The 27,053-nt window shown below is 40.1% G+C and overlaps 1 protein-coding gene across 1 annotated transcript; it reads right to left on the bottom strand.

Moving 5' to 3' along the window:
- Window positions 1–1,806: 1,806 nt before the first annotated feature.
- LOC133253791 (nephrocan-like) lies at window positions 1,807–25,526 on the bottom strand. Its single transcript, XM_061427469.1, has 3 exons — window positions 25,228–25,526; window positions 11,817–12,718; window positions 1,807–3,176 (listed from the first exon to the last, which is right to left on the bottom strand). Exons 1-3 carry the CDS (start codon window positions 25,414–25,416, stop codon window positions 2,729–2,731), a joined length of 1,539 nt encoding a protein of 512 aa, XP_061283453.1. The 5' UTR covers window positions 25,417–25,526; the 3' UTR covers window positions 1,807–2,728.
- Window positions 25,527–27,053: the final 1,527 nt, after the last annotated feature.

A 27,053-nucleotide genomic window follows, 5' to 3' on the forward strand; every position in this document is an offset into this window, starting at 1 on the left:
CCAAGCAGATGAATACAGATACTTTATTGAACCTATTACCACTCGAGACATTGTGAGTCTAATGTGCTAAGGGAATCTTAACGTAGTTTTGAATGCTATAGTAGAAAGAGTACTGGACTGAAGTCAAAACACCTGGATGCAATCAAGTTCTGGTTCTGCCACTTCCTATATGTGAGGACCCAATAGTCACAATGGTCATCTGATGTGAAGAGCTGACTCATCTGAAAAGACCCTGATGCTGGGAAAGATTGAAGGCGGGAGGAGAAGGGGATGACAGAGGATGAGATGGTTGGATGGCATCACCGACTCAGTGGACATGAGTTTGAGTAAACTCTGGGAGTTGGTGATGGACAGGGAGGCCTGGTGTGCTGCAGTGCATGGGGTCACAAAGAGGCAGATATGACTGAGCGACTGAACTGAATAGTCACTTCACCCCTGTGAGCCTGAACTCCCTCACCTGTACAAGACTAGATTCTTTCCCAAGGTCCTCATTGCGTGAGACTTCTGATTATCAATATCCATGCAGTCAGCGAGTATAAATCATTTATAAACCATATAAATCATTACACACAAAGCATCATTCATCTTTGTTAGAGAGAACTGTGGTCTAACTCATTAGAAGAATTGAAGCTCCACACAATAGCAAGGAAAACCATATGACTTCCCTGATTTCTGCACATCTGTGCACATGTATTTGGGATACCTGTCAATGTGCCAAGGAGTACTAGAAACAACAATATTAGTAGGCTCTTCTCCAAGGAATATCAATGTTATAAAGATCTGGGGAGAAGAAAATATGGATATAAAGCAAGTAATGCAAAACGTGCCAAAAGATTAACTTAAAACATAGCATTCTGGAGAAAGTTTTAGCTTCTTATGGGCATCTTTGCTCATCCACTCAATCGCTACAGTTTCTTTCTTTGTAATTTTGATGAAAATCTTTGTAGAAAACTATAGCTGATAAATTTTACTGTTTAGAACAGCAGCTGATTTTGATGGGGTTTTAAATTTATTTGCAAGTAGATCATTTTCACAAGTCCCCAGAGGAGGAAATGGTAACCCACTCTATTATTTTTGCCTGAAAAATCCTGTGGACAAGAGCCTGGCAGGCTACAGACTATGGGGTCGCAAAGATTCAGACATGACTGACCGACTAAGCACACAGCACATTTTCACAGGTAGGTTGATAGAAAATTATCCCACAGTCACACCTATATCCTCTGTCAGGCAGCTCTCAAATGCATGCAGATAATCACAAGGGAGGCACAGCGGAGACTATGGTCCCCGGAGAAAATTGAATGTAACTAAAGCATGCTCTTTTCAGGAAGCCTGGTACAGGGACATCTGCAGTAATTACACAGCCAGTTTACATTTCCCTTTCTGATTTCCCTTTGGTCGTGGGGAGACTGTCAAAGTAGCCTTGGCTTCTGTCCCTTAGTTAAAGGCAAACATGTGACTCAAGCTAGAACAATTAGTCTCTCCCTCTGAGGATGTGACTCCTGAGAAGAGGGGAGCTATTAATAACACTGATAATAGTGGAACACTTCGTTCTGCAGAGAGAACCCTGAAAAAGCTCAGGGACTCTACATTAAGTTCTTTTCCCTGGGGCCCGACCTGATCTCCATCCTTACCATATGCTCCAGTTTTTCCTTTGATTCTGTGAGCTAGTCCCAATCTTTTCAATAAACTCTTTCCTGCTTGAAGTTAGAGTCCATTTTATTTCTTGTAAGCAAACGTATATAGTATAGGCCTTTAGGTACCAGCTTCATATACGAAACCATCACTTTATTTGAGAAAACGATCTGCTCAATTTGCAGGAAGTTAGATGGCGATTTTATTGGGCATTACTGTTTGTCTAGGTTTCAGTATAAAACACAAATTACTTTTAACATGGTAGGAATTTACATCTTCTTCTGAACGTTGATCTTTTCTACATTACTCCTTCCACCTCAACTTATCTTAACCGTCATTTCAACTTAACTGTCATTTCATTCATTAAAAAAAAGAGAAAAACTTATTTAAACTTATTGCATATCTAAATGTATTATATATTTCTGCTTAACAGATTGAACATTAAAAAGCATTTTTTGTGGAGCAAAGAGGACTTTTAGGGCAGTGAGACCACTCTGTGATACTATAATGGTGAATACATGTCATTATATGTTTGTCCAAACCCATAGTATGTACAGAAGAATTGATACTTTTGAACTCTCAAAAAAAGTCTTCTCTCAAGAGAAAAACTGACTCATTGGAAAAGACCCTGATGCTGAGAAAGATTGAAGGTGGGAGAAGAAGGGGATGACAGAGGATGAGATGGTTGGATGGCATCACTGACTCAATGGACATGAGTTTGAGTAAATTCTGGGAGTTGGTGATGGACAGGGAGGCCTGGCGTGTTGCAGTCCATGGGGTCGCAAAGAGCTGGACATGACTGAGTGACTGAACTGACTGATGGTATGTACAACACCAAAAGTGAACCCCAATGTAAACTGTGGACTTTAGGTGATTATGATGCACTGATACAGGTTCATCAACTGTAATAAATGTTCCACGTCTGGTGGGACATGTAGTAATGCAGGAGGCTATGTTTGTGTAGGGGTAGAGGGTATACGGGAAATCTCTGTACTTTGCTCTCGATTCTGCTATGAACCTAAAACTGCTCTAAAAATGAGGTCTACTTTTAAGAAAGAAAGAAACAAAATCTTTTTCTAAACTGCAAAGCTCACCCTTAATCTATCTCATAATCATAATAATCATCATCCACATTGATTCTGATGCTGGTGTGCTCCTCCAGCTTTGGTTTCTTTTTGGTCTCTTTGCTTTTCTCGGTCAGATGTAAGTGATGCTCACATTGCTTCATGATCTTCTTGGAAGACATCCAGCTCTCCCCTTGTCGTTCAGCTGGTGCCACACACTGTCCTCCCCTCACATCTGTGCCCTTGGCCTTCAGGACCTCTCTGGCTCTCAGGAGACTGCAGGTGCAATTCCATGGATTTCCATCCAGATACAGGTGCCGGAGGCGAGGCAGCACCTCCAGGGCTTTGAGGTCTAAAGCGGAAAGCCTGTTGTTCCTGAGGTTTAGAACCTGAAGCTGCTTCAGATCCTTGACCTCCCTCTCAGCAATATCCTGGATGGCATTGCCTTTTAGGTCCAGCCTGGCTAAGGTTCCTGGGAGCCTGAAAAAGCATGGAAACAGGATGTGAGAGGAGGCTGTGACCGTCATTCCAAACTGCCGAGGCAACTCAGACTGAGCAACATCCAAGTTTGCTGCGCCGTTCTGTTCCCTCTGAAGCTAGAAAACAAGCTTTATTTTGAAAAGATAATTTAAAGTACAAACCTAAGTCTTACCTATTGATCTTTAACCCTTTCTCATAGGACTTATTTTCTAATCCTCTGATTTCTTCTATTTTATATTCATATATTTTTCTCCTCCAGTGAAAATCTTGAAAAAATGGCTAATTCCATGTCTGGGGCAAAGTAAGCTAGAACATCTGAACCAGAACGCAATGAATTGTTCAGAGATTGCTGGAACACCTATCATGATGGCTGCTATCCAAAAATACAGTGTTAGCAAGAGTGTGGAGAAATTGGAACCTTTGTGCACTGTGGATGGGAGGATAAATGGTACAGACGATATGGAAAACAGTATGGTGGTCCTCCCCAAATTAAAAATACAATTGCCATATGATCCAGCAATTCCACTTTTGTGTATATACTCAAAAGAATCGAAAAGAAGTTCTCAAAGAGATACTTATGCACCCATGTTATACTCCCATGTCAAATTCACAATAGTTAGAATGTGGAAGCAATCCAAATGTCCATTGATTGATGAATGAGTAAGCAAAATACAAAATATAAGTACCTACAATGGAATATTATCCAGCCTTAAAACGAAGCAAATTCTGACTCATGCTACAACATGAATAAGGATACTACGCTAAGTGGGAAAAAAAGCCAGTCATAAAAAGATAACTTCCCTGGTGGCTCAGACGTTAAAGAATCTGCTCCAATATAGGAGACCCGGATTCGATCCCTGGGTCAGGAAGATTCCCTGGAGAAGGGAATGACAACCCCCTCCAGTATTCTTGCCTGGATAATCCCACGGACAAAGAAGCCTGGTGTGCTACAGTCCACGGGATCACAAAGAGTCTGACACGACTGGCTGACAAACATTTCACTTCAAAAGATAACTGCTGTATGATTCTACTTATATAAGATGTCTAGAGTAGTCAAATTCATAGAAACAGAAAGTAGAATAGTGGTTGTCAGGGATTTAGGGGAGAGGGGAAATGAGCCGTTTAATGGGTACAGAGTTTCAGTTTCACAAGATGAAAAAGTTCTGGATGCTGGTTGCACAACAGTGCAAATACACTTAATGTTGAATTGTACATTTTAAAATGGTTAACGTGGTGAATTTTATGTTATGTGTGTTTTACCACAATTTTTTTTTAAATAGAGATAATGGAATTGTGTCCCGTGAACACAGGAACCAGCTTGGAGAGGCTCCTATTAAGGAAATTTGAGCATCAAAAGAGACTAGCAACTATAAATAACCATAACTCACTGAATGAATTAAGATCTCTGGGTCCATAGTGATATTTATAAAACAAAAAAAATAAAGAAACAGAAAAAAAAAGCTACACAATAATGTTAAATGGGGAAAATAGAAGACAAAATTGATTTGAAATACATAAAAACAACTTATGGCTAGACATGGGTTCTGATTGAGCAGTTATGGATGACTCCTTTGTTTCTCAGCACACAAAGTTTTCAACCTTGAACAGGTATTGCTGTATAATCAGAAAAAAAAAATTTAACTGTGGCTACCAATTTGAAAAATTTCATGCTAACAACTGTTGATAAAAATAAAAAAGGATCACAGTTGTGAACTGAAAATCTTTCTCTGAGTCAACAACTTTCCATTAAGTGCTTCCCTTGTGGCTCTGACGGTAAAGCGTCTGCCTACAATCTGGGAGACCCGGGTTGGATCCCTGGGTCGGGAAGTTCCCCTGGAGAAGGAAATGGCAACCCACTCCAGTATTCTTGCCTGGAAAATCCCATGGACGGAGGAGCCCGATAGGCTACAATTCATGAGGTCGCGAAGAGTCAGACACAACTGAGCCACTTCACTTCATTCTCTTTATGAAGTGCAATAAGCGAAAAAGTTTTATGGGAAAAAAGGTCCTGAAAAATACCACCCAAATGCTATCTCCATGCCATGTGAATGTATTCTATTTCATGCTTTTTAGTATTCCCTGGAATTTTTTATGGTGGTCTCAGTCATATGATTGCTATGCCAAACAGAAAGAAACAAATGAATTTAACCATATTTTACAACAATATTACCTTTTGTTTGTTATAGTGTTATTTTTAGATGAATTTAATTCTAAAAGGTTAATCTTTTAGGCTACTGGAATGGGTAGCCATTTTCTTTTTCAGGGGATCTTCCCAACCCAGGGATTGAACCCTAGTCTCCCACATTGCTGGCAGATTCTTTACCATCTGAGCCACAAGGGAAGCCCATGGTTACTGGCACTTAGCCTAAATTTTGTCCTTGGTTTTTTTCTTTGATATTTACATTTTATAGTTGTATATATTTATGTTTATGTATTTTATATTTGTATTCATCTCCTAAACCATATAATATATATACATACATAGTATTTGTGCTTTTGAATATTTTAAAGTCATGCTTGTTTAAAGTGACTTTTTTAAAATTTGGAATTAAATTTACCTAACAAAATAGGTTAATTTACCAGGGAAAATCACTTCATACATTTTAAGTGTGGTATAAGCTTCTGCAAAGACATTTTCTCTTAATAAGTCTGTTGTTAATACAATTAACAATTTTCAAACTGATATCCACAGTTAAATTCAGTTTGAAATTAATCCCTGAGAGAATGTAACTTTGTGCACACACCAGCTTATCCAGCTTACATCTCGAAAAGTTATACAGAAAATCTGTGTGTAGCTTTTTTTTTCTCCCCCAAAAATGGACTGTTAATTGGTGATGATGCGGCAACCAAGGCTCTGGAACTATTGAGGGTACAAGGGGCACAGCAGCTGAGGAAAGATATGGTAAACTCAAGAGTCAAGTCTACTTATTAAGACTTTGAGTTCTAACTCTGGCTATTCTATCTACTAGTATGTGACTTCAGGTAAATTATTTAGCTCTTTTTTTTCGGCCACATCCACAGCATGTGGGATCTTTGTTCCCCGACTAGGGATTCAACCCATGCCGCTTGCATTGGAAGTGGAGTCTTAACCACTGGGCCACTGCGGAAGTCCCAGTTATTTAGCTTTTTAAAGCTTCTGATTTTCCAAGTATTCACTGCACAGAAGTCACATAAAAATGTTAACTAAGGACAATGAGCAAGCCAAGCTTTTCTTTTAAACAAACACACTTATTCAATTATCAGCTGGGTAGCCAAAAACTGTACCTGTTCTTAGAAGTATCTTTTTTTCTTTCATGTTGTTATGGATAATCAAAATGGTATTATAAGAGAAATCAGTAATTTCCTGCTTTTGGCAGTCATTTATTTCTTTGATATAGTTTGTTTTTATAAATCTGATTTCTATAAAAATGTAGCCCTGATTTTAAGACAAACAAGTGTCTAGAAATGCTGTTTGTTCTTTGGGCAATACCCCTTCTTAGCGTAAAAAGAGGCACACCCCCATTTTGTCAGTAGATGGCACTTGAGTGTAAGAAAAAAATGCTAACTGGCTTCATTAGGTTGTAGAAAGCTATTCTGGATTTGAATTATCCAAACTGTGAATAATGAAGGAATGGTGTAACTTATCTTTGTTCCCTGAGCTGCAGACTGGTGAAATGAGAAGCAGCAAAAAGTGAGACCCAGGTTCTGGGTAGTCTAAATTCTAAGTTGTGATTGAGTCACTCAGTCGTATCCAACTCTCTTGCGACCCCATGGACTGTAGGCTGCCAGGCTCCTCTGTCCATGGAATTTTTCAGGCAAGAATACTGGAGTGGGTTGCCATTTCCTCCTCCAGAGGATCTTCCCAACCCAGGGAACACACGCACATCTTCTGCATTAGCAGGCAGATTCTTTATGGTTGAGTCACCAGGGAAGCCCAAGGAATAGATAGTATTGTACTTTAATTCTTTATAGGAGGGAAACCACGGAAAAACTTTTTGGGGTCCTTCCAAATTTCCAATTCAAAGAAAAATTGCAGAGTAGGGGTTTGGTGGTCATGATGGGGAATTTAAAAATCACTTTCTATAAGAACACAGGCCAAGTTCTCTGACAGAGTAGAGAGCTGTGTGGCTTCATTTATGCCTCATGGGCATACCCATGAGCTACCCCCTGGTCGCTCATTACTTGCCTCATTGTCCTTTCCCAGTAGTTCTCAACCTGGGCTATGCCTTAAATTCATCTGGGGAGCTTTTTAAAAATACTGATGCCTGGGGTGATGACGTAACTGGTTTGAAGTGAGGTCTAGGCATGAATGGGCTTTTTAAAAGTTATCCAAATTGTGAAATCAGATTTGAAAATTAGGGTTAGCTCAGGCTTGCAAGGGCTTCCCTGGTGGATCAGTGGTTAAAAAAAAAAAAAATCTGCCTGCAACGCAGGATACCTGGGTTCAATTCCTGGATTGGGAAAATCCCCTGGAGGAGAGCATGGCAACCCACTCCAGTATTCTTGCCTGGAAAATTCCATGGACAGAGGAGCCTGGAGGGCTACAGTCCATAGGGTTGCACAGAGTCGGACAGGACGGAAACGACTGAGCAGCAGCAGCAGCAGGCTTCAGTCAGTTCAGTTCAGTGGCTCAGAAGTGTCCGACTCTTTTCGACCCCATGGACTGCAGCACACCAAGCTTCCCTGTCCATCACCAACTCCTGGAGCTTGCTCAAACTCATGTCCATTGAGTCAGTGATGCCATCCAACCATCTCATCCTCTCTCGTCCCCTTCTTCTCCCGCCTTCAGTCTTTCCCAGCATCAGGGTCTTTTCAAATGAGTTAGTTCTTCGCATCAGGTGGCCAAAGTATTAGAGTTTCAGCTTCAGCATCAGTCCTTCCAATCAATATTTAGGACTGATTTCCTTTAGGATGGACTGGTTGGATCCTCCTGTGATCCAAGGGACTCTCAAGAGTCTTCTCCAACACCACAGTTCAAAAGCATCAATTCTTCAGCTCTCAGCTTTCTTTATAGTCCAACTCTCACATCCATACATGACTACTGGAAAAACCATAGCTTTGACTAGATGGACCTTTGTTGGTAAAGTAATGTCTCTGCTTTTTAATATGCTGTCTAGGTTGGTCATAGCTTTTCTTCCAAGGAGCAAGTGTCTTTTAATTTCATGGCTGCAGTCACTATCTGCAGTGATTTTGGAGCCCAAAAATATAAAGTCTCTCACTGTTTCCATTGTTTCCCCATCTATTTGCCATAAAGTGATGGGACTAGATGCCATGATCTTAGTTTTTTGAATGCTGAGTTTTAGGCAGCAGGCTTGCAAACCCATTATACATTCTGTTGGGTAAAAGCATTGTGCTTTCTGTAGTCACTTATTAAAACACAGATACTCTGTCAGAAGTAATTAAGAATAATTAAGCTACTTTTCACTCATTCAACTTAGCAGGATTACTTCCCCAAATGCTTTCTAAAAGTCACCTGAATAGAAAAATTCACCAAGTTCACAGTTTTGTCCATGGCTGTCAGAGCCTGCTGAGAATCCTTAGGTGAGATAGTTACTCCCTAACCTGTTTTGTGACTTTTTACTTGATGCATATTTTTTGGAGGAGCATGCAGTAGTCGAAAATATAGTAGAGAAATTATTTAAATAACAAGAATGTTGTTGTTCAGTCACTCAGTCATGTCTGACTCTTTGCAACCCCATGAACTGCAGCACGCCAGGCTTCCCTGTCCTTCAGTATCTTCCAGAGTTTGCTCAAACTCATGTCCATTGAATTGGTGATGCCATCCAACCATCTCATGCTCTGTCATCCCCTTCTCCTCCTGCCTTCAATTTTTCCCAGAAATCAGGGTGTTTTCCAATGAGTCAGTTCTTCACATCAGGTAGCCAAAGGGTACTGGAGCTTCAGCTTCAGCATCAGTCCTTCCAATCAATATTCAGGGTTGATTTACTTTAGGATTGACTTATTTGATCTCCTTGCTGTCCAAGGGACTCTCAAGAGCCTTCTCCAACATCACAGTTCAAAAGCATTAATTCTTCAGCATTCAGCCTTCTTTATGGTCCAACTCTCACATCTGTACATGACTACTGGAAAAACCATAGCTTTGACTATACGGACCTTTGTCAGCAAAGTGACGTCTCTGCTTTTTAATACTCTGTCTAGGTTTGTCAGAGCTTTTCTTCCAAGGAGCAAGCATCTTTTACTTTCATGGCGGCAGTCACCATCTGCAGTGATTTGGGAGCCCAAGAAAATAAAACCTGTTACCATTCCCCATGGGAATATGGGAATACCAGACCACCTGATCTGCCTCTTGAGAAATGTGTATGCAGGTCAGGAAGCAACAGTTAGAACTGGACATGGAACAACAGACTGGTTCCAAATAGGAAAAGGAGTACGTCAAGGTTGTATATTGTCACCCTGTTTATTTAACTTATATGCAGAGTACATCATGAGAAACGCTGGACTGGAAGAAGCACAAGCTGGAATCAAGATTGCCGGGAGAAATACCAATAACCTCAGATATGCAGATGACACCACCCTTATGGCAGAAAGTGAAGAGGAATTCAAAAGACTCTTGATGAAAGTGAAAGTGGAGAGTGAAAAAGTTGGCTTAAAGCTCAACATTCAGAAAACGAAGATCATGGCATCCAGTCCCATCACTTCATGGGAAATAGATGGGGAAACAGTGGAAACAGTGTCAGACTTTATTTTGGGGGGCTCCAAAATCACTACAGATGGTGACTGCAGCCATGAAATTAAAAGACGCTTACTCCTTGGAAGGAAAGTTATGACCAACCTAGATAGCATATTGAAAAGCAGAGACATTACTTTGCCAACAAAGGTTCGTCTAGTCAAGGCTATGGTTTTTCCTGTGGTCATGTATGGATGTGAGATGTGGACTGTGAAGAAGGCTGAGCACTGAAGAATTGATGCTTTTGAACTGTGGTGTTGGAGAACACTCTTGAGAGTCTCTTGGACTGCAAGGAGATCCAACCATTCCATTCTGAAGGAGATCAGCCCTGGGATTTCTTTGGAGGCAATGATGCTAAAGCTGAAACTCCAGTACTTTGGCCACCTCATGCGAAGAGTTGACTCATTGGAAAAGACTCTGATGCTGGGAGGGATTGAGGGCAGGAGGAGAAGGGGACGACAGAGGATGAGATGGCTGGATGGCATCACTGACTTGATGGATGTGAGTCTGAGTGAACTCTGGGAGTTGGTGATGGACAGGGAGGCCTGGCGTGCTGCGATTCATGGGGTCGCAAAGAGTCGGACACGACTGAGCGACTGAACTGAACTGAACTGAACTGAACCATTCCCCATTACCATTTCCCCTGTTACTATTGTTTCCCCATCTATTTGCCATGAAGTGAAGGGACCGGATGACATGATCTTGGTCTTAAGAATGAGAGTCTTGAAATACTGACCACATGCTCTAGCCTTAGAGCCTTTGTACTGGCTGTTGTGTCTAGAACACTCCCACCCCTGCACACCCTGCCCACCGCCCCACAAAGACCACTGCCCCACAAAGAAAAAGAATCTGCTGTTTAATAAACAACATAGTATCTTTTTAAGGAGAATAATAGTACTTACTCTTCTATTTTTATTCTACTTTAAAATGTGAAACATGGGATAAAAATTAAATAGAGTCAATTAACATGAACATATTAGTAACAGATTATGACTTTGGTTAGAGGGGAACAAGTACAGTGGGTTGGAGATAGAAGTAGGGATATTTGGAAAAAATTTATTAAGCGCCAGAGTATGAGGATGTATGTGTGTTTGTGTGTGTGAGAGAAAGAGAATAAAAGAAACAACTGAAAACATAAGGTAAGACCAACACAAACTGACTCACACACTCACAAACAGGCCCACAGAAAACTAAGCAGCACCCCGCAGCACTGAGAAAAACAAATGACTCCTAAATGCATAATTCAAAATAAATACAATGTTAGATTTCAAGATTTTGATTTTTCCCTTATAAACTATTTCAGTGCTTTTAAAAATATAAATGTCTTACTACACTTTCCCCCTCAGTTTTTCCTGGGGTCCTTGCTTTGCTAGTGTTAAACACATGCCTTCTTCCCAAATGGTGCAGTGGAATCTGCCTGCCAATGCAGAAGATGCAAGAGACACGAGTTCCATCCTTGGGTCAGGAAGATCCCCTGTAGTAGGAAACGGCAACCTGCTCCAATATTCTTGCCTGGAAAATTCCATGGACAGAGGAACCTGGCAGCTACAGTCCATGGGGTTGTAAAGAGTCAGACAGGACTAAGCATGTACCCCCTTAAGCACATGCCTAGTGCGCCTGTTGCTGGATCCAGGCCATAGCTTAGAAAACCAGAACACATTTTTACAAGTAATAGCCCCCTGTGATGTTCGTTAGCATACTTCCCTGAAGCTGCAGTTGCTTCTAATACAGATCTCTAATATAGATCTGTTGGTATCTTGTCCCACAGGCAAGGTAAGTTAGTGTAGGAGTCAGCTTGAGGGCTGGAGATTCCAAACCCTTGTTTAAAACTTCTGCCTCTGAACCCTTGGATAGCTTTAATCAGATAAATTACATTTACTTGGACTACTTTTCTTTCTTGTATAATGTACTTAGTTGCCCCCATCTTTGGAAGACTTCTCTGGTAAGTTCCACAGATGATAAAGCTCACTTACCGCAGAGGTATAGACAGGAGTAGGTTCTGCTCCAAGGCCAGATTGGAGAGCTGGGAACACTTCTGCAGGGCTCCAGCTTCAAACAAGCTGACAATGTTGTTGTCCAGAAACAAGTGTTTCAAATCTCGGAGGTCCCGGAAATCCTGCGCGGTAACTTTCCGAATCAGATTATTGCTGATATCCAGCTTTTGTAGCCGGGCTGGTAGTCGGAGGGGCAACGTCTGAAGTTGGTTTTGGGACACCTCAAGGGTGGTTAAATTGGCAAGGAGCTGTGCCCCCTCGATGGAAGAGAGTGAGTTTTCTGACAGGTAAAGGTGGGAAAGATTCTCTAAGTGTTTCATATCTCGAAACCTCACCGCTTTGAGCCGGTTTCTCTCCATTTTTAAAGAGAGCAAAGATTTGGGGAGGTTAATAGGAATTTTAGTCAGAAAGTTACTACTGAAACTGAGAAATTGCAGAGACTGAAGGGAAGTGAAGAAGCTAGCTGGTATGAGATGTAGCTTGTTATTTTCCATGCTCAGATGTTTCAGATGGGGAAGTGCCAGCGGTCCCTCCACATTCTCGATGTTGTTGGCGTCTAACATCAAGCTTTGCAGACTGACAAGGGAGGAGAGCATGCTGGGAGAGATAGAAGAGATCAGATTGTTTTTCAGTTCAAGGATTTTTAATTTCTTCAGTCCTTCAAAATCAGATCCGTGAAGGACATATATTGAATTATCATTTAGTTTTAACACTTCAAGACTGGCTGGGAGAGCACGGGGGACCCGTCTTAACTTATTTTTCCAGAGTTCCAAGGTCTTCAAAGTACTCAGAGTTTTGAAAGTGTCGTTTTCTACTGACTCTGTTCCACTGGCCAGCAGAAGAAAATCTTCTAGAGCTAACATTTGGGTAAAGTTAGAGAGCTATTAAAAAAAAAAAAAAAAGCAGGGATGGGGAAAAGAGGAGAAAAGCAGTAAATTAGGATTATTATTTTTAAAAAGGCATATACGTTTCCATTCAATACTAATGATACTTCAGCTTTTTCCTTAGGATCTATTTTATTTTATTACTGCTGCTGCTGCTGCTAAGTCATTTCAGTCGTGTCCGACTCTGTGCGACCCCACAGATGGCAGCCCACCAGGCTCCGCCGTCTCTGGGATTCTTCATGTTGTTGTATAGCAAAACCAATACAATATTGTAAAGCAACTTCTCTCAAATTAAAAAAAATTTTAAGTAATGAAACTTTTTTTTAATTTGAGGGAAGTTGCTTTACAACATTGTATTGGTTTTGCTATACAACAACATGAATCAGTCATAATTATATACATATATGTTCCAGTACTTTGGCCACCTCATGCGAAGAGTTGACTCATTGGAAAAGACTCTGATGCTGGGAGGGATTGGGGGCAGGAGGAGAAGGGGACGCAGAGGATGAGATGGCTGGATGGCATCACTGACTCGATGGACGTGAGTCTGAGTGAACTCCGGGAGTTGGTGATAGACAGGGAGGCCTGGCGTGCTGCGATTCTTGGGGTCGCAAAGAGTTGGACACGACTGAGCGACTGATCTGATCTGATATATACCCCTTCCCTCTTGAACCTCCTTCCCCACCCCATTCCCTCCCTCAAGGTCATCACAGAGCACAGGCTGGGCTCCATGTGGTTTTAAATTATCTCTTGGAAAAGGATAGAAACTCAGGTCCTGACCATTTTTATTCACACCTGCTAGAGGGACGGGGGAGCCTGGTGGGCTGCCATCTATGGGGTTGCACAGAGTCGGACACAACTGAAGCGACTTAGCAGCAGCAGCAGTGTAAGAGGTCTAAAATATTTTAAGCACTTTCATATACTATTGATAGACATAAAATTGGCCAACTTTTGCTGTGTATTCTTTGACCCAGCAAGTTTACTTCTAGGTAGAAGTGCTTACAAATTGCACAATGATGTGTGCGACAGGATGTTCTTTGTTGCATCATCTTGTAACAGCCAAAAAGGAAACAATCTGGAAATTTCACCAAGCTGTTAACTAGAGTTGCTAACTCTTAGAAGGTAAGGTTATAGGGAATTTTCATTATCTATCTACATTTCACATTGTCTAGATGTGTTAAAATTATTAAATTACATTTAAACAATTTTAAGCATTAAAAGTAAAAAAAATTTAATGTGCTAGATACTGCTATCAGTTGGATGGGCCTATTAGAAAGACATTTTCAAGTATATTATAGTTTGGAAAACTAGTCTCCTTGTTCCCACTCCCCAATTTTTGTTTCATTGATGAAAAAGATTCATGAAGAAACAAATAGGATACACGTGTCTCCATGTCTGTAGAGCAAGGAGTCCATTCATGCATATACCCCAGACCTAATGCAATTCCTCTCCTCAATTTTAGGAATCTGATACACTTTCTCCATGGTTTGCAAGTTTAAGCACACCTATCTTTCCACATACCCTCCAAACTCCTAGCTTGACATCTACCTCCTTTTTAGGATGGTGTAATTTTTGGTATTTGTTTCTCGAGTAAAATCATGTTTAGGTAAATGAAGAATTGTTCCAGATTTTCCTCAGCTTAATAAATCTTCACAAAATTTTCAACCTGATTTAGAATTCAGTTAAGCTGGAATTTTCAATGCACAATTTTATGTCTTACTGTCTACAGCTTCTAAATGTTGATTTAATTGTGCAGTTGAACCCTTTTGTAATACCAGTATACGGTTAATACCTTCAAAGTGGGTTAATACTGCAGCACATATTTGTTATATGTGATTATACTATAGGAGGACCTGTGATGTGAATTATGGTATATTTTAAAGCATCTCCTAAAATGGTACACTAGTTGAAGAATCTCGTGTTAAAAATTCAATAAACAAATATTTTTAATCATAAAATTTTTGGCAGCTGCCTTGGCTTATATATTGCTGCTAACATTTGATATTTTCTTAATGATTAATCAGATGCATTAATTAGTCATAGTCCCAAGAATAGTACTTTTTGTTTTTGAATTTGTTGAGCATCTACAAGTTCCATGTGCTTTTTTACATTTTATTATTAGTTCTCTTCATAACCCTGCAAGTTTGAATTTCAACAGGGTTTACAGAACTCCAAAGCCCTTTCTTCCTCAACTCATCATTTTCTAATACATTTTCTGCTGCCTGTGGTCTATAATTAATGTTTTTCAAATGAGACACAAGATCTGGACACAGATCATATTTTTAGAAAAGCAGAAATTTTAGAGATTATATAGTACAAATCTTCCATATAAGGGAAGGTTTAAGCTGGAATCAAGATTGCCAGGAGAAATATCAATATATTGATATTTGCAAACCTAAGATATGCAGATGACACCACCTTTAAGGCAGAAAGTGAAGAAGAACTAAAGAGCCTCTTGATGAAAGTGAAAGAGGAGAGGGAAAAAGTTGGCTTAAAGCTCAACATTCAGAAAACAAAGATCATGGCATCCAGTCCCATCACTTCATGGCAAATAGATGGGGAAACAATGGAAACAGTGATGGGTTTTATTTTCTTGGGCTCCAAAATCACTGCAGAAGGTGACTGCAGCCATGAAATTAAAAGACACTTGCTCCTTGGAAGGAAAGTTATGACCAACCTAGATAGCATATTAAAAAGTAGAGATATTACTTTACCAAAAAGGTCCATCTAGTCAAAGCTATGGTTTTTCCAGTGGTCATGTATGGATGTAAGAGTTAGACTATAAAGAAAGCTGAATGCTGAAGAATTGATGCTTTTGAACTGTGGTGTTGGAGAAGACTCTTGAGATTCCCTTGGACTGCAAGAGGAACAAACCAGTCAATCCTAAAGAAAATCAGTCCTATATATTCATTGGAAGGACTGATGCTGAAGCTGAAACTCCAATACTTTGGCCACCTGATGTGAAGAATTGGCTCATTGGAAAAGACCCTGATGCTGAGAAAGATTGAAGGTGAGAGGAGAAGGGGACGACAGAGGATGAGATGGTCATGAGTTTGAGCAAGCTCCGGGAGTTGGTAGACAGGGAAGCTTGGTGTGCTGCAGTCCATGGGGTTGCAAAGATTCGGACATGACTGAGTGACTGAACTGAACTGAACTGAAGCGATGAGGCCGAAAAATAAAAATAAAATAAATGACCTGTCCAAGATGCAGGGTGTTTAATCTATTCTTCATTCTAAATTGCCTTTTTCTAGGCTTTCTTTCATATTAAGTCACAAATGACTCTACACATTGATTTGCACCTCTGGGACTGTTGATGTCCCGAAAAAAAGACCTTCATGTTGCAAATGCCTCCACTTCTATCTGCTTGATGACAAACCCTAAAAAGACAGCTGACTATGCAGCCAGTCTCAGAGATAACATGAATCTGAATGGACAGTTTCTCTGAGGACAAAGTGTGGTGTGGGAGCTTCAATTTGTCTCCATTTTTATATATAAAGTATATAGACTAGCCTACATAGTAAATACCAGTCATATTCTTAACTAAATCCAGGGAATAGTCGTTTTATGTTATTAAGCATAGAGAACCTTTTCCCTTTATCAGGTGAATGCAGATTACTTTTGCCAAAGCCAAAACAACACCCAGTTGTGGATGTGACTGGTGATGGAAATAAAGTCCAATGATGTAAAGAGCAATATTGCATAGGAACCTGGAATGTTAGGTCCATGAATCAAGGCAAATTGGAAGTGGTCAAACAGGAGACGGCAAGAATGAGCATTAACATTTTAGGAATCAGCGAACTAAAATGGACTGGAATGGGTGAATTTAACTCAGACGACCATTATATCTACTACTATGGGCAAGAATCCCTTAGAATAAATGGAGTAGCCATCATAGTGAACAAGAGTCCAAAATGCAGTACTTGGATACAATCTCAAAAGTGACAAAATGATCTCTGTTTGTTTCCAAGGTAAATCATTCAAAATCACAGTAATCCATCTATGCCCTGACCAGTAATGCTGAAGAAGCTGAAGTTGAACAGTTCTATGAAGACCGATAAGACCTTCTAGAGCTAATACAAAAAACATGTCCTCTTCATTATAGGGGAATGGAATGCAAAAGTAGGAAGTCAAGAACTACCTAGAGTAACAGGAAAATTTGGCCTTGGAGTACAAAACGATGCAGGTCAAAGGCTGACAGAGTATAGTAAACACCTTCTTCCAACAACACAAGACTCTACATATGGACATCACCAGATGGTCAATACCTAAATCAGATTGGTTATATTCTTTGCAGCCAAAGATGGAGAAGCTCTATACAGTCAGCAAAGTCAAGACAGAGAGCTGACTGTGGCTCAGAATTTATTGCCAAATTCAGACTTAAATTGAAGCAAGTAGGGAAAACCACTAGACCATTCAGGTATGACCTAAATCAAACCCCTTACAATTATAAAGTGTAAGTGACAAACAGATTCAACATATTAGATCTGATAGACAGAGTGCCTGAAGAACTGTGGATGGAGGTTCGTGACAGGAGGCAGTGATCAAGACCATCCCCAAGAAAAAGAAATGAAAAAGGCAAAATGGTTGTCTGAGGAGGCCTTAAGTATCTGAGAAAAGAACAGAAGCAAAAGGCAAAGGAGTAAAGGAAAGATATACCCATTTGAATGCAGAGTTCCAAAGAATAGCAAGGAGGGATAAGAAAGCCTTCCTCGGTGATCAATGTAAAGAAATAGAGGAAAAAATAGAATGGGAAAGAGTAGAGATCTCTTCAAGAAAATTAGAGATACCAAGGGAACATTTCATGCAAAGCTGAGCACATTAAAGGACAGAAATGGTATGGACCTAACAGAAGCAGAAGATATTAAGAAGAGGTGGCAAGAATACACAGAAGAAATGTACAAAAAAAGATCTTCATGAGCCAGATAACAATGGTGTGATCACTCACCTAGAGCCAGACATCCTAGAATGTGAAGTCAAGTGGGCCTTAGGAAGCATCACTTCAAACAAAGCTAGTGGAGGTGATGGAATTCCAGTTGTGCTATTTCAAATCCTAAAAGATAATGCTGTGAAAGTGCCACACTCAATATGCCAGCAAATGTGGAAAACTCAGCAGTGGCCACAGGACTGGAAAGGTCAGGTTTCATTCCAATCCCAAAGAAAGGCAATGCCAAAGAATGCTCAGACTACTGCACAATTGCACTCATCTCACACTCTAGCAAAGTAATGCTCAAAATTCTCCAAGCCAGGTTTCAACAGTACATAAACTGTGAACTTCCAGATGTTCAAGCTGGATTTAGAAAAGGCAGAGGAACCAGAGATCAAATTGCCAACATCCATTGGAAGATCGAAAAAGCAAGAGAGTTCCAGAAATACGTCTACTTCTGATTTTTGACTATGACAAAGCCTCTGTTGTGGATCACAACAAACTGTGGAAAATTCTTCAAGAGATATGAATACCAGACCACCTGACCTGCCTCCTGAGTAATTTGTATGCAGGTCAAGAAGCAACAATTAGAATTGGACATGGAACAACAGACTGGTTCCAAATTGGGAAAGGAGTACATTAAGGCTATATATTGTCACCCTGCTTATTTAACTTCTGTGCAGAGTACATCATGTAAAATGTCGGGCTGGATGAAGCACAAGCTGGAATCAAGATTGCTGGGAGAAATATCAATAACTTCAGATATGCAGATGACACCACCCTTATGGCAGAAAGTGAAGAAGAACTCAAGAGCTGCTTGGTGAAAGTGAAAGAGGAGAGTGAAAAAGTTGGCTTAAAACTCAACATTCAGAAAACAAAGATCATGGCTTCTGGTCCCATCATTTCATGGCAAATAGATGGGGAAATAATGGAAACAGTGAGAGACTATTTTGAGGGGCTCCACAATCACTGCAGATGGTGATTGCAGCCATGAAATTAAAAGAAGCTTGCTCCTTGGAAGAAAAGCTATGACCAACTTAGCATATTAAAGAGCAGAGACATTACTTTACCAACAAAGGTCCGTCTAGTCAAAGCTATGGTTTTTCCAGTGGTCATGTATGGATGTGAAAGTTGGACTATAAAGAAAACTGAACACCGAAGAATTGTTGCTTTTGAACTGTGGTGTTGGAGAAGACTCTTGAGAGTCCCTTGCACAGCAAGGAGATCCAACAAGTCAATCCTAAAGGAAATCAGTCCTGAATATTCATTGGAAGGGCTGATGCTGAAGCTGAAACTCCAATACTTTGGCCACCTGATGCGAAGAACTGACTCCTTTAAAAAGACCCTGATGCTGGGAAAGATTGAGGGCAGGAGGAGAAGGGGATGACAGAGGATGAGATGGTTGGATGGCCTCACCGATGCAATGGACGTGAGTTTGAGCAAGCTCCGGGAGTTGGTGATGGACAGGGAGGCTCGGCGTGCTATAATCCCGCTGTCACAAAGAGTGGAACACGACTGAGCGACTGAACTGAACTGATTATTAGTTAAAATGGCCTACCATTTTCTAAATATTTACTATGCTTATCTTTTGTCTTTTAATTGAAGGACACTTACTTTATACTTTTGTGTTGGTTTCTGCCGTACAACAACTGAAACAGCCTAAGTATACTTACGTCTCCTCCTCCTTGAACCTCCCTCCCACCCCACCCGTGTAGGTCATCACAGAGCAGCGGGCTGAGCTCCCTGTGTCATCCAGCCACTCCCCACTAGCATCTGCTTTGCATCTGGTAGTGTATATGTGTCAGTGCCACTCTCTCACGCTGTCCCACCCTCTCTTCCCCTGCTGTGTCCACAAGTCCTCTCTCTACGTCTGCTCTCTGTTCCTGCCCTCAGATAAGTTCATCGGTACCATTTTTCTAGGTTCCGTATATATGTGTTAATACACAGAACTTGTTTTTTCTTTCTGACTTGCTTCACTCTGTATAACAGCCACTAGGTTCATCCATGTCACTGGAACTGGCACATACAACGCTTATGTTTACAAAGCTCTGTGTGTAAACATGATTATTCCCTTTTCACTGAGGGAAACTAAAGCTCAAGAAGGCAGAACAATTTGTCCAAGTATTTCTTGCTAGGAAGTGGAAAGATTGGGCTTCCAATCCAGGTTTATCTTACCCTAACACATATATTTTAAAAAATTAATTAAAAAATTAATTATTTATTTTAATTGGAGGCTAATTACTTTACAATATTGTGGTGGTCTTCGCCATACATCGACATGAATCAGACATGGGTGTATATGTGTCCCCCCATCCTGAAAATCCCACCTCCCTCCCCACCCCATCTCTCTGGGTTGTCCCAGAGCACTGGCTTTGAGTGCCCTGCTTCATACATCGAACTTGCGCTGGTCATCTATTTAACATACGGTAATACACATGTTTCAATGCTATTCTCTCAAATCATCCTACCCTCACCTTTTCCCACAGAGTTCAAAAGTCTGTCCTTTACATCTGTGTGTTTTTTGATGTCTCTCATATAGGGTTTTCATTACCATCTTCTTTGTAAATTCCATAATGTGTGTCAATAGACAATATTTGTCTTTCCCTTTCTGACTTATTTCACTCTGTATAACAGGCTCCAGTTTCATCCACCTCATTAGAACTGATTCAAATGTGTTCTTTTTTATAGCTGAGTAATATTCCATTGTGTACATGTACCACAACTTCCTTATCCATTCGTCTGCCAACAGACATCTAGGTTGATTCCATGTCCTGGCTATTGTAAACAGTGCTGCGATGAACATTGGAGTACATGTGTCTCTTTCACTTCTGGTTTTCCTAGGTGTGTACACCCAGCAGTGGGATTGCTGGGTCATAAGGCAGTTCTATTTCCAGTTTTTTTAAGGAATCTCCATACTGTTCTCCATAGTAGCTGTACTAGTTTGCATTCCCACCAACAGTGTAAGAGGGTTCCCTTTTTTCCACACTCTCTCCAGCATTCATTGTTTGTAGACTTTTGGATCGCAGCCATTCTGACCGGTGTGAGATGGGACCTCATTGTGGTTTTGATTTGCATTTCTCTGATAATGAGTGATGTTGAGCATCTTTTCATGTGTTTGTTAGCCATCTGTATGTCTTCTTTGGAGAAATGTTAACACACATATATTTTTAACTTTACTGTTTATAACATGAATTTAGCTGAAGTGTATAGAGTTCTGGTGCCACAATGAGAAAGACACCCATTGATTTTCAACTTATCAGTTGAGTTTGCAGAGCTGACAAAGGCAAAAAAAATCTGCCAGACTTGTTTTTTCCATTTCCGTGGGCTGAGCAGGGTTGTGCTCAAGAGATGTGGAAAGAGATGCTTTTGCCCTGGAGCTAACCTTGGGACTGTTGGCCATTTGTCAACATTGGTTAAAAAGCAAGGCAAGTGTGGTTTGGTGTTAACAATTAGGCTTGGGGGAAAAAAAGAAAAACAGGCTTAGAAAGCTTAGCTAAGTAAAATTCCTGCCATCACAGTTTTACAGTTTGGTGAACCTAATACTTATGGAGATAAAAGTTACCATATAATATGAAAAGTTAAAGAAAAAAAAAGCAAGCCAAGTAAAATGAAACAGAGCAGAGGGGCCAATTCTGCTGGTCTCTCCATGAAAAGGCTTTGTTTCAGTTTTCAGTTCTGGGAAGCTCCCCCTCCAAGCACTAGAGGGTCACAGGACTTCCTTAGGCTCTGTTTAGGTCAAATGCACACAGGAATCCGACACGTTCACAGTGACTGCCTCAGACATATGTGAACCAAGCCAGCAAGGCGTTTTCTAAACTATGTTGGAATTCTTCCTGATCATCGAAGCAACATTTGTTTTCTGTAAAAAATTTAAAAATTCTGGAAAGTATGGAGAGAATATAAAAAGAATTCATAACCTCTCCCTTGTTGATAAACTATATAGTTCTTTTTAAAAAATATGTATTTATTTATTTGACTGCAGTACATCTTAATTGGGGGCTTCCCAAATGGGATAGTGGTAAAGAATCTGCTTGCCAATGCAGGAGACCCAAGAGATGTAGGTTCATTCCCTGGGTGGGGAAGATCCCCTGGAGGAGGAAATGGCAACCCACTCCAATATTCTTGCCTGGAAAATTCCATGGACAGAAGAGCCTGGCAGGCTACAGGCCATGGGGTCGCAAATAGCCAGACACAACTGGGGGGCGGCACTGAGACTGCAGTTGCGGCACCAGGTATCTAGTTCCCTCACCAGGAATCAAACCCAGGACCCCTGCATTGGGAGCACAGAGTCTTACCCGCTGGGCCATCAGGGAAGTCCCTATACATTTCTTACACAAGAAGAATCTGAAGTACCTTCTTCTCTTCCACAAAAGATATACGTAAATAATTATTTTCATTGACTGCCACCAGAAAGACATTTCTGTATGCATGCTAAGTTGCTTCAGTCATGTCCAACTCTTTGCAACCTTATGGACTGTAACCTGCCAGGCTCCTCTGTCTACAGAATTCTCCAGGAAAGAATGCTGGAGTGGGTTGCCATGCCCTCCTCCAGGGATCTTCTCATCCGAGGAACTGAACCTGTATTTCCTGTGGCTCTTACATTGCAGGCAAGTTCTTTACCACTGAGTCACTGGAGAACCCCAAAGACATTTCTATTTGTTCTTTATATGTTAGAGCTAAACCTGCAAAACTCTTAGAAGAAAATACAGGCATGCATTGTCGTGACCTTGGGTTTGGTAAAAGTTATCTTGGGTATGACACCAGATATGATCCTCTCCAGCAGCACCAGCTGTCAGGTATAGGAGAAACAAAGGAAAGTGATCACGTTAAACAGAGACTGAGGCTTTGCTGAGTAAGCATTGAGATAATTGGTAAAGAACCTGCCTGCAATGCAAGAGCCACAGGAGATGCAGTTTCAATTCCTGGGATAGGAAGATCCCTGGACGAGGGAATGGCAGCCCATTCCAGTATTCTTGCCTGGAGAATTCTGTGGACAGAGGATCCTGGTGGGTTACAGTCCATAGGGTCACAATTGTGGGATGCAAAAGGGGAAGAGGTAGGGAAAGAAGATAAATAAGAAATGGACTGATATCTGAGAGAATGTGGGTAGATCTAGGATTAGAAGTCTCCATGAGGTAGAATGATAAGCGCAGCATGTGGCAGCTGAATAGAAAGGAGATATTGACAAGAGAGCGCATATGGGAATTCAAGATTTTTGACTAGAAAATTTCAGGTATAAAGAGGATTATGATATAAACAAGAGAGTAGACAGCTGTGGAGAACTGCAAATGTAGATAGATAATTTTTGTGAGTTCAAGGAAGTGTGGGACTAGGATATTGAACGCTAAAGGCACCCCAAAAGATGCAGAACTTAGGATGGAGAGGAAGACTAGGAGACTTAGGATGAAAGAGACAGGGGCACAGTATGAAACTCACAGAGGAACAAACAGAGTGTTATTGTCTGATGATGTGCACCTCAAAGAAGTAGGGATTTTTACAGATAAAAGGATGAATAAAACCCTCTTTTCTTGAGGGCAGAAACTGAATTTTTAATACTTTTTTAATCTTTTTGACTGTACTGTGTGGCTTGTAGGATCTTTGTTGCCCAACCAGGGATTAAACCTGAGCCACATCAGTTGAGAGCCTAGAATCCTAACCACTGGGCCACTAAGAAACTCCTGGAACTGAATTTTTCATCTTTTATCTCCAGTCTCAACCATAGCATTCACAGACCCAAAGACAATTGAATCATATGAACAAGTAATAGAAACATTTAAAATTGTGGTATATATACACATATATATGTATATATAAACATGCTATGCATGCATACATGTATATGTATGTATGTGTAATATGTACGTGTATGTGTGTGTGTATATATATAGTTTATATTGTTATTAATCTGTAGATCCATTTTAAGTCTTTTTGTTTAAAATACAGGCACCCAATTCTATAATTCAAACCAGATAAACAGAATAACATTGCATTCACTAAATGCAAGTAAAATATGGTCATTTAAAGCCTGAAGGATTTTTAAAAGGGAAAAGAAAAGTATTATTGCTCAGAACTTTCTACTTCCTTCACCAAACAGTCCTTTCTTTCTTCAACTTTTCTGCTGCGAACAGTCCTTTCTAGAGATAATTAACTAGGTTAAAGTCAGGGAAGTGGCAATATTGCTATTCAATGAACCTAAACCAATCAATATTGCTGTTCAGTGAACCTAAACCAGTGACAAATGAACTCAATCAGTAAGTGAGTTTGATGAGAGACATAATTTCATTTTACTGACTGCAGAGCAGCAGTGGGGGATCATTACCAGGCTTCGTTGACACTCCACCTCTCAGTATCTCAAGTCCTCAGGACAAATATTTAAGCATTTTGCCCTTTAACCAGGTGTCTTGCTTGAATTCTGAGACCTGACAGGCATTAGGCACTACTGGATTAGAAGAGGAAAGTAAACAGATGACGACTAGGCAGTGGTGCTTATTGAACCTCGAAATAAATACCATGCCACATATTTCAAACTCCCAGGGTTTGTGTGCACCTACATTAAAATTTCTTGACCAAATAAAACAAGGGGATAGGGAGGTGTCTCTGTTTGAAGGAAAAGTACATTCCCTTGCTGAGTCTCTGCATCTGGATCATACACAGGTATTTCCTTATCTTAAGGTTTGGATTGATGAGGGGGAAGCAGTGACCAGAGAGTCATAGAATTTTCCATTTAGAAAATTCCTGGGATCCCCAATCTAATCCAGCCTTCTCATGTCATAAAAGTAACAAATAAGGTCCAGAGATTTTTTTTTTTTTAAACTGCTTGCCTAAGGTAATTCTATCGCTAGTGAGAAAACTAAAATGAGAACTCTAGTCTCTTGATACCTTTCAAAATACCAAAGGTCAAAAACAAGTTTCTTCATGTTATACAAGTCAGACAGATCTATAGCACTCTTTTCAAGTGCCCTCTGAATAGGAAAGCATGAAAATAAACGCCATAATTAAAAGCACATAGATCAACTAAAAATAAATAAATTAAAAAATAAAAGCACATAGAATGAGAATTTCAGTAATGTGGCAAAACAAAAACGTGTATTTCTTCTGTATAAGTTTCCATAAAGATATTAATGCCTGGCTGGTTTGTAGGGTTTGTATGAATAATTCTCACATGCTGTGTTTATCTTGATAGCCTTATAATGTTATAAGTATCATCTGCCTTCTATGGCATAAACAAAAGTATGTTTTTTCGCCCAAATTCTTTTTAAAATGGGGACACGAAGAAACCAATGCTCTCAAACTCTTTTTGTTAAGAATCATTACTCTACTTTAACTCTGCAACAACATAATTAAAATTTTAAAAAACTAAAACAAAATATTATTTTATTATTGGGGGGGCTCCTTAACTAAAATGAAATATCCAGAGGCACATACCCATCTCACTACACAGAGCAAACAGGTAGCTAGTACAGCAACACAATTTCATAATCATCGCTTTTAAGTTTTGATTATTTACATTAAGTTTAACAACCCCACAGTCACCCCTTCACCCTGTCTCACAAAATAAAGTTGCAGGAGAATGAGTGATTACCTGAAGGTGTTGAATTTTGCTATGGCTGATGTAGAGCTTCTTGGTGGTGGAAGGAATGCCTGATGGCACCTCCGTTAGCCTGTAGCATTGCACCGACTGCTCTGAGTCACAGCTGCATCGTCCAGGACAGTGAGGATCGAGACCATAGCAGAGAGAGAGCAGAGCAAGGAAAGCGTAGAGCAGACACATCTCCCAAAACAGGGCCTCTCACGTAGCAGGCGAGTGTTCAGGCGATGCCTCACTTTTTATACCGTGAAATCTGATCATAGAACCTTATGAATGTGTACTCTGTCAATGTAAGAAGACAGGAGAGAAAAAATTCCCAATTTGCCTGGGTTAAAATGTTAGCAACTATTACAAAGAGGAAGGCACTTAAACATTGATAAGCTGCCTTAATATTTGTAGGTGAGCAAAACCCTATGTTATTTATGGCTTGAAAGGCTAATCTGCAAACACCTCTATTATCTGTAGTTTCCTTGTTTTGTTAAATGTGACACTCGGGAATTAGGGGGAAAAGACAAAGAGCTGTTTTATAGTGGGCTATAAAACCATTGAATTTTCTGTGACCCTGTATTAAAACCATTTTTGTGGGATTGCAATGGGCAGGTGTTTTCTCCTCGCATTAACCAGTATGGGAAAATAGACAGGTTTTCTATTTATTGTTGTTGTTTTAGTATTTTATTGCTAGTGAAACAATGGGGGTACAATGGAGAGATGTTTAGAGCCACAGGTAACTTATTTGATTCATCTGTCACTTGATCACCCTCATATCACATATAGAAAATATTTTTGTTGTTCAAAAATGTTACTGACTCGGATGAATATAACATCACACTAGGTCTATTATCTTTGTTTGTTTGTAATAATGGAAGAAAAGTTCTTTCGTTTTCAGAGGAACTTGGTCGTGAATTCCTACCAGTGAGGGAAAGCTTCCTATGTCCTGGGGGCCCCACAGTTGTGACTTCGTGTCTTGCTGTGTTCATCCCTGCTGAAGGAATTTGAAAGCGTTTTAAGCAAAAGATTATATAGAGAAACTCTTTCCCCCCAAATTGAAGACCTAAATTTCCCCATGTGGCTTCAGCAGATTGCTCTTAGAAACTCTTCCTAATATTGAAAATCTTCTCTGATCGCCTCTTCAACCTTACTTTGCTACAATTGTCACTTCGAAGGCAAAAGTTTCTTGGCTGTAATAATCAATTCATTCTATTTCCAAAGGATTTTGTGTGCTTTTCCCAAAAGACTTTTTCTTCTCCTCTTTTCTAATTGTTTGTCCTCTGTTTTCTTTTACTATCAGAGACAGGAAGTGATAAGAGATTTCTGTCAATATTCTGATTTTCAAGAAGCTTTATTATTTATTTCTCTTGTCCAGTAATAGAATTTTTAGAATAGAATAGAATTTTTTTTTAATTTTTAGAATTTTCGAATAGCAAAGCAATGCTCAGTAAAAGAAAATTTGGAAAAAGAAGCAAGGAGGAGGAAAAAAGAAACTTTAGTCCTATCTCCAAAACAAACCTTTTTTCCATTTTTTTTTTCTCTGCCTAGGCTTTGAAATGGCAAAAAGAGGGTCTTAATAAATGACAGTTGTAGGAATTCCTTGGCAGTCCAGTGGTTAGAACTCTGTGATTCCACTGCAGGGGGCACGGGTTCCACCACTGGTTGGGGAACTAAAATTCCAAAAGCTGCGTGTGGCCAAAGAAAAGAAATAATTATATCTCTTTAGGTTATTAGTTGCAAGCAATGGAAACAAATTCTGACCAATTTAAGAAGAAAAGGAATTATTGAAAGGAAGTTGTGTAGCACACAGAACTGTAGGAAAACCTGGAGAA

This window comes from Bos javanicus, chromosome 9, assembly GCF_032452875.1.
Source record: "Bos javanicus breed banteng chromosome 9, ARS-OSU_banteng_1.0, whole genome shotgun sequence".
In the NCBI taxonomy this organism is placed as follows: Eukaryota; Metazoa; Chordata; class Mammalia; order Artiodactyla; family Bovidae; genus Bos; species Bos javanicus.